This window comes from Oryzias melastigma, linkage group LG11, assembly GCF_002922805.2.
Source record: "Oryzias melastigma strain HK-1 linkage group LG11, ASM292280v2, whole genome shotgun sequence".
NCBI lineage: Eukaryota > Metazoa > Chordata > Actinopteri > Beloniformes > Adrianichthyidae > Oryzias > Oryzias melastigma.
Genome location: NC_050522.1, coordinates 603,997 through 612,895, shown reverse-complemented (window position 1 = coordinate 612,895; position 8,899 = coordinate 603,997). Strand labels below are relative to the sequence as shown.

The 8,899-nt window shown below is 37.0% G+C and overlaps 1 protein-coding gene across 3 annotated transcripts in view; it reads left to right on the top strand.

Moving 5' to 3' along the window:
* LOC112136293 (growth factor receptor-bound protein 10) overlaps positions 1 to 8,827 on the top strand; it is a gene marked incomplete at its 3' end in the record, with an annotated part of 39,904 nt that extends 31,077 nt beyond the window's left edge. For all 3 annotated transcript variants that reach the window (XM_036214294.1, XM_036214295.1, XM_024257899.2), the window contains 6 exon segments: positions 1,597 to 1,671; positions 4,739 to 4,876; positions 4,979 to 5,089; positions 7,555 to 7,653; positions 7,746 to 7,823; positions 8,711 to 8,827. In XM_036214294.1, the coding sequence (XP_036070187.1) occupies positions 1,597 to 1,671; positions 4,739 to 4,876; positions 4,979 to 5,089; positions 7,555 to 7,653; positions 7,746 to 7,823; positions 8,711 to 8,827 (618 nt within the window).
* Between the last annotated feature and the right edge of the window lie 72 nt (positions 8,828 to 8,899).

Below are 8,899 nucleotides of genomic sequence, written 5' to 3'. Positions count from 1 at the left end.
TTGAAACAGCAAAAATTGCACTAATTAATGAATCTCAATTGGTTTACAGAAAGTAAACTGAGTTTTATTTTCATTTAGTGGAATTTAATTGTAATATCCATCCAATCCTTCCTGTCGTATGACCACACCTGTCAGCTCCTGCTGCTTGATAGTTTAATCATGCATAATGACATGGTACTCCGCTAAATTTACTACTTTTATGTACAAACAGTTTGGGAGCTCTTTTTGCAAATATTCTAAATTCTACACTTTAAAAAAAAGTGCAATATTTTTAAAATAAAAAATTTGTCAAAATGCTAATTTAAAGAGGTTCATAAACAGCCGAGCTAAAATAAGGAGAACTGTGAGTCACTGGAAGGAGAGTAAAGACACAACGAAGAGCGTAAGAAAGTGCCAGTCCTGAAAACTGCGGCTCACAGGGGGTTAAATGACAATAATTAGGCAACCCAGGTGAGAGAGGAACAGAGAGCAGGTGAAGCAAAGCTCACCACAGATCACAACATAAACGTTTCATATACAATACTTTAAAAAGTACTTTTAAAACAAAAAACAAAAAAAAATCAGATTCAAATAAAACATGACCTTTTGGATTACATTAACTCTTTAACTGCCCAACCAAACGGTGGGGCTCATTCGGGAAATATGTTTTTAAAAATAATGATTGAGTGTTTAACTCTCCAAGGTACGGAGCCCCTAAAGGGACAAAACAAAGAAAAAAACTCAAGGAAAAAATGTTTTCCCAAAATTGAAGAAGAAAAATTCTAGTTACCACCAATTAGTGACTAGAACGTTTTATTTTTCTAAAAATTAAAATAAAAAAAAGTCTGGTTAGTAACTGATCCTCACCAACCAGAATCTATTTTTTCTAAAAACTGAAGCAAAAAAAAATTCAGGCCAGAATTTTTTTTACTTCAATTTCTAATGGAGCTCCTGTGTATTTTTTTTTGAAAAGTGATATATATTTTTTACTTACTTACTTAGTTTTTTTTAAACTTTGATGTCCCTTTTTTGGTGATTTTGTTTTCTTTTTGGAGTAGTTATAGGGTTTTAACAGAAAACTAACATGAAAACTTTATGTTAATAAAAGTTTTCTACATTAAAAATGAAAGAGATTATTTTATTAACAGAAAATAATATTATTAATCTATCTAATAATATAAAACTTAGTGCTGTAAATAAATTGTAACATGTTTCTTTGACAAAAAAATATTTTCAGTTAATCAATAAATCTGCACAATCAATGAAAGTTACACTTTTATTCAGTTTAAATTACAGTGCAGTAACTAGATTTATTATGCAAACAGGAAATTAAATATATTTAACTTTACTAAGATCAATTGTACAAATTGTAAAGCTGTGAAGTGAATTATGTCAGTGTCTTAGCAGTGAAACCGGCTCCTCAATCAATAGTGGGTCAGATGGGGATATCACGACCCGTTTAGTCCGTCCAGACTCGTAGACTTTTGTCTTCAAGTCCTTCAGTGACATGATGGAGCATCAGAGATGCCGTCTCTTTGATGTTCCATCATGACATGATTTGAAGGACTCGTGTCTCCGTTTGTCCTCGTCACTCACCGACACGTCTTTCCCTTCCAGAACTTTTTCCCGGAGCAGATGGTGGCTTGGTGTCAGGAGGCTGATGGTCCGGTCCCTCCGTCCCAGCTCCTGCAGGTGAGTACAGGTGGAACGGTGTTGTCTCTATCCAACACCTGATCACTCCTGCTCGTCATGGGAATGTCCTTTCTCTCACCGGCTGTCTTTCTTTCTTTCTCCTGACTTGGTTCTTGAGTAAACACAAATGTTGACTAAAGTCTTGTTTTTCAGTTGTGGATTTTTCTTTAAATTTATAGTAAATCTTTAACTTGAAGGTTTACTGTGGTTGAAATATTGAAAAACTTAAGAAAACATGAAAAAGTGACATATTTTTCACTGAATTTTCTTTAAGAAGTTAAACATGTGGTAATTGAACATCTTCATTTTAGTGGTGAAAAATATTCCATACTTTATATAATGATAATGAAAATGTGGAATTCTGGACCTTTTCATCTCGAAGGAATCAATGAACCATTTGAAAGTACATAAAGTAAATATTTTATGTACGTCCCATCTCTATGCAGACGGGTACGGGGTGTGGGAACCACCTGTTCTCCTGTTCCTGCACTGATCCCATCCGTTTGTAGAGAAACGTTCCATATGCAACTTTTCCCATGTTACTCGCCGCCGGACGGCGTTTAGCGCTTAAGCTAATGGAGAGAATACGGTCGATTTTAAAACCAAAATAGTTGACAGAAAAAAGATCGTTTAGACGAAGTCATTTTGCTCCTCTGACCAAACTTTACATCTCAAGTGGTTGAAGGTGTAGCTGTGAGAATCTGGTTATTTTTCAAAATAAAAGCCTTCTGGGATAAAAAAAAATAAAATAAAATGGGTATAATTTAGTAGTTCTTCCACAGCCTGATGGCAATAGATCCGCAGATCGAGTGTTGGGGACCACTTCTCTAGAACATTCTGCTAGACTGCTGCAGTGATTTTGGATTGAAGAAAGCAGAGTTTACCAACACCGGCGCTGGACATCACAGCCCAAATCATGACTCACAGTAGAGGTTTCTCTCTGGACCTCCAGCGGTTCTGGGTTCTGTTTCTCACCAGTCTTCCTCCAAACCCTTGGACCCTGATTCCCAAATGAAACTTCACTTTCATCAGAATTCAGGAGCTTGGACCTCTGGTCAACATTGGAGACGTTTCCTCCGTTGGTTCAGGCTCAGAAGTGGTTTGACCCGAGAAACCCGACAGTTGTATCCCATCTTAAGCTGCTCCTCTTCTTGACTCTCGTCCCCATCATCCACTCTCTTGTTGTCCATATCAACAAGGACCTCAACATCAGTCAGCTGGTTTACAGAGTCCAACTATGGCTGCATTTCCTGAGGAGGCTGAAGAAGCTTGGCCTCCTCAGCAGCTTCTGAGTGATTGATGGCGCCATAACCCGCTGCATCACGGCCCGGTACGCCAGCACTACTGTTGGAGACCGCTGATTGGCTAAGACTGCCGCGGGGATCACCAGGACAGAGCAGCTGAGACAGTCCACAGAAGAAACCCCACCCACCCACAGCAGGTTCAGACCTCTGCCCCAGAAGGACAGAAATGTGAAACAACAAGACTCAAAGCTCTTTATTTCCACGCTGTGATCAGACTTCTGAACAGCTGACAGGACTCACATTCATGCAATCAGCTGATCAGACGACACTCTGCTCCGTTTAACAATCAGGTTTACTTCTACACACAATGCAGACACGTTACTGTACCAGATCACTGTGTACTCCATGATCCGTATGACAATACAAACTTTGAATCAAGAATCTACAAATTTAAAATTATTTCATTATTTTTTTTCACTGTTGTGATATTAAGATATTCATGAGGACGTCTTTGTTCAACACTGTAAATTTATCTAATTAACTAAATGTCTAAAAGACGAAGCAAAGATTTGTAGTTTTTATTTTCTTTCCTTATTATCCAAAATATTCAGTAACTTAGCTTAATCTTTTCAGCAGGTAGTTCAAAACATTTTTGCTCTTTAAAAAATGTTCTAATTATCAAACATATTGCATTTCAATATAAAAATACTATTTAGTTTTCAGTATGAAAACATTCACAAATGTCAATTTGTACTTTTGGTTTTTCACACTTATAAATACTGATGTTCTATGCAGCTTCTATCTTTTAAAGCTTTTGCTTTTTAAGATTTTAGGAAACTTTTTGCTACAAATATTGTCCAAGTTTTTGAAAAATGTGGAAATGATTTAAACTCTTTTCAGTCTTTGACTCTGTCAAAAATGTTTTATGTTTATTTTTTTATAGATGTAGCTCTATAATAGGGGTGTAACGGATCACCAAACTCGCAGTTCGGATCACTTCATGGTTTTAGGGTCACTGTTTGGATCATTTTTCAGATCAGTAAATAGTAAAAAAACAAACAAAAAAAAACAAAACAAAAAGATAAAAGCCTAAAATTAGTTTCTTGGAAAACTTTAAAATATATATTTGAGAAAACATATTTAAAGCACTTCAAGGCATAAATATCCACTCACACATCCCTGAACATAAACAAGAATGTTAAAACATGTAGTTTCTGATTACATTTATATGACCAAATCTTCAGAAAGAGAAAAAAAATGCTGAATTTGCAATTTTCCCAGCCCCCTCCCCCATGTCCAAACTAAAAAAGTTAAAATTACACTTTCATTCTTTTCTGGTATGAATTGTAGTATTGAAACTAATTGTGGGAACATTTAAACATTTCCAATAATGATTATTATCCGTAGTACATGTGCAGGTGAGGCGCTCCCTTACCTTCCTTTCCTGGTGATTTTTGATCCTTCTGGCTTGCCGTACCGCCTTCCCCTGCCGACATGTCTCTGTAACGGAGCAGCAGCTGCTCCTCACTGGGAGATCTGAACCCAGACGTGGAGACATGCACTTAATGAATCTGATGTCAGTATGAGCGTCATTCATGACGAGTTCAAGAACAGTTTTTGACGGAAGCTCCTCCCACACACGAGTGCCTCAATTTTTGGACCGTGGATTATCTGTGATCTGTTACGATCTATAGAATTAGAAAACAGGAGCAGTTAGGAAAACAGTGAGATTATAGCGATGTTTCTGGTTTTGATGTGAAGTCAGAGGTAGAATCCTGCTCTTCCAGCGTTCATTACTGATACTTTCATTTGAATCTTTCCAGAACTTTCTGAACTCCAGCAGCTGTCCAGAAATCCAAGGACATCTATACGTTAAAGAGGCTGGACGCAAGTCCTGGAAGAAGCTCTACATGTCTCTGCGGCGCTCTGGGTTGTATTACTCCACAAAAGGAACATCCAAGGTGTTCAGTAATCGTCTGTTTTACCTCCACAGTTTTTTTTGTACAATTTGAAATATTTTGCTGAAGTATTTAGTAAAACACTTTTATAAACCTTTTGTTTAGGAGCCCCGGCACCTGCAGCTGCTGGCCGACCTTGAAGATAGTAACGTCTACACCATCATCACCAGCAGAAAGTTTCATAACGCGCCAGCAGACTACCAGTTCTGCATCAAGGTAACGTCGAAGAAGACTCTGATCCAAGATGAAGGGTTTCTACTCTGCTGGAGTCTTCAAACCCCCTCTTATAGATAGATGGAGGAAGTTTACACACCCTGGAGGAAATGATGAATTCTTGGTCATTTTTCACAGAAAATGAAGGAAGACTAAAAACTTTTTTTGACTCTAGTGGTTGTTAAAAAATCTGTTTAAATCATAATGACAACAAATACTTCCCAAATGACACAAATCAAAAGTCGACATCCCCCAGTTCTTCATGCCTTATATTTCCTCCTCTTTCCTGTTCTGTACAGTTCAGTTACCTTTTCCCGTAGATCTTTTGACACCTCTTTAGTTTCTCCATGACTCAGGATCCAGAATGAATGCAATGTCAGTGCAGGAATGTTCTACACGTTTTCCATTTAACTTACTGTTAAAGAATCTTATTGACAAACCTGATTCAGGCAATCAGCTGGGCTGGGTTTCTAAAAGAAATCACTGGAATGTTGGCCCTTGAGACTTTGAGAATAGGACCAGGCCTCCAGTGTAATTTAATTCAACTTTATATTAAAAAAAAACAAAACAACAGAAAACGCTTGTATTTCTGCTTGATTTTTAATGAGAAGGTCATAATTTTCTCTCTTGTTGCAGGAGTTGCATTGTTAAACTAACCCACCCAGACTTGGTGAAATCCTCAAAGTAGTCAACTTTACTCTTTACAATGACTATAGTTGTTTAAAGGCTTTAAAACTCCACTTTAAACACTTGGACATGAACATTATCACACTTCTTTTCTCTTGTTTAAACATTGTTCAAACGTCGTATAAAAATAAGTTGAAAACATATCTGCTTGTGATGGATTTATGTCGATTTGGCAAATGGAACACTTCTGTGAAACAGACGCATTACAAAGACGTGAATTGACAACAATCCAATCAGGATGCAGAACACGATGTGCTGTGGAAAGGAGAACTGAGCAAAAATAATATGTGAAACAGGTACACGAGTTATTACAAGGGAATTTTAGACCGTATTCTTGAGGGAAAAACTGAAAAGAAAAATCTTGATTTGTTTTTGCGAAATAACAAATAATTTTCCAGTCCATTTATCTCCATGACATGATCACTATAAATAGTTCATCAATTTTTGATGCACTCAACCATAACGCTTGTGAAACATTTGAGTTCTGTCGGTCCTAGCTGGGCTAAGATATTACAATTGGAGTTAGAAGACACTTAAAAAAATAAATAAATAATTGACACTGGAGAGATCCTCTGTGTCTATTACAGGGAGACCATGAGCAAAGATGGGAATTTTTTGCAGCTAGGATACTGTAAAGCAGGGGTCCCCAAACTGTTTCTAATGAGGGCCACATCGCTGTTTACTTCTCTGATGTGAGGCTGGGTCGGTTTGTAAGCTAACAGGAAAAGTGTAACAATCACAGCCTAAATGTAAACATTTAGGGTTTTCCAGAAAGCTACACATAGCTAAATCTTAAATAATTCATTTCTGTAATCTTTGTAGGAAAAATAATACTAAAATATTTTTAAAAAATAGATGTATAGCATTACCTGTGATAATGCTAGAGTGAATGCTGTAAGCTGAATGTGGCTGCAGAAGATGCTAGCACTAATAGCTGAAGATGCTATAATTGATAACTAAGAACGCTAAAGCTAATAGCTGAAATGACTAAAGCTATTAGCTGAAAGCGTTGAAGCTGATAGCTAGCTAAAATATTAGCTAGTAATGCCAAATTACCCCCAAAACTGAAAAAAATTCTAAATTAACCAAAACAACGAGCATGTAGCAGAAATATTAGCTAAACTCCAAAATAGCCTAAAAAACGGGAAAAAGCCAAAATTAGCCAAAACAGCTAACATGTAGTAAACGTCAAATTAGCCGAAAAAAAAAAAATGGTAAAATGTCTAAATTTCCAAAAGAGCTAGCATAAGGCTAAAATATTAGCCACGCCCAAAATTAGTCTAAAAAACTGAAAAAAGATAAAATTAGCCAAAACAGCTAGCGTGTGGCTATAATATTAGCTAAACCCCCAAATAGCCTAGAAATTCTTAGTAGCTGCAAAAACAGTCTAGCATAAAGAGATTAATATTTTAATAGCAATAGAATGAGCTGAAGAGCTATAGACGTCCAAAAAACGTACAGAATAAAATAATGATAATAAAGAAATAAAGAAAAAGTGAATCACTGTTAAAACAATAAATAAACTGTCATGGTTAAAACTGCTTTTTCTGATAGTGTGTGGGGGCGGGCCAAATGTGGAGGCGGGCCTGACCCCTGCTGTAAAAGTAGCGGAGGGTATTGAGAAATACAGAAAAAGATTGTGTTTCATAATAAAGTGTTAAAATATTGACATACAGTAGTATTATTGTTGTATAATGGCCAGAGTCAGCAGCCTGCAGCGCTCTAAAGACAATGACAGTTTTTCTTCTGGTTCTATGTACTGTGTGTTCTGATGGGGACAGTCCAGTAAGGCGAGGAGCGACTGCAAAGAGCTGAAGATGCTGTGCGCAGAGGACGAACAAAGCAGGACCTGCTGGACCACTGCCTTCAGACTGCTCAAGGTGAGCGCGTCGCAGGTTGAAGCAGGGATTCATCCCAAAAGATATAAAGTCTGTTTTAAAGTAAGAACATTATGGATCTTCTGTCTCCACAGTATGGGGTTCTGCTCTACCAGAACTACAGCGTGCCTCAGCACAGGAAGTCTCCCTTGTTGCCTTTTTCTGCACCTGTGGTGAGGACACACCCCCTCATGTAGATTAACCAAAGTAACCCAACTCTTGATATATATATGAATCAATCAATCAATCAATTAATAAAAAGGACATCTTTGTGTCTTTGGTCTAAAATTGTCAAAATTAATGAACACATTAAATGTATAGTTTCATTCATACTGAGAAATAAATTACTTTTCATTTGTAAATGTTTCTGATCTTCAGGATTGTATTAATTTATAACCTTTACTTATTAGGTTTACTTCATTTTCTTTGGATTCAAACTTCTTCTTTATGCAGCTGTTTACTCCTGTAAAAGTATATATTTTACACTAGTAATTATTTAATTCAGATGTAGAAAAAAAATAAATAAAAAAAATGAAATTGACACTAAAATTTTAGAAAAAGGATTTGAAATGAAGAGCCTTTTTAAAGTATAAGAAATGTTTTTTATAATCTGCAATCAAGTTCAACATAAATGTAACATCTTGGAGGGAAAACTGCTATACCAATGAAGAAAATGTATTTAAAATAATGTTAATGTACAGATTTTAACTGTGCATAAATATGGTTGACCAAAAATGTGTTTTTAATTTTAAATTACTTATTTTTATTTCATACAAAGTTTTGGAATCTTAGGAAAATTTTCTGTTACTTTTTTAGTTTATAATTTGACATCACTCTGGTCCAGATGAAGTCTATAAGATCTAGAGCCAGTAGCCCAGCAGAGACGGCTTTTCCTGACGGAGGATTTGTAGACCTGCTGAAGTGGGTCTGTGTGCAGACTGAAGTCATCACTGACAGCGTCTGGCTTCTTTAACCTCAGACCCTTGTCTACTCCCTTCCTGACACCACTTGACCTTTCATGCGTATTTCCTCCCCCACCTTTCTACCTCCTTCCTCACAGCGGAGCATATCCGAGAACTCTCTGGTTGCTATGGACTTCTCGGGGCGGACGGGCCGCGTCATTGATAATCCGGTTGAGGCCCAGAGCGCTGCCCTGGAGGAGGGACAGACCTGGAGGGTGAGTGGATTGAGCTCTAAGATGGTTCTGGTTGAGCTTTAAAGACCCACTCCAATGAAAACCATCTTTTAT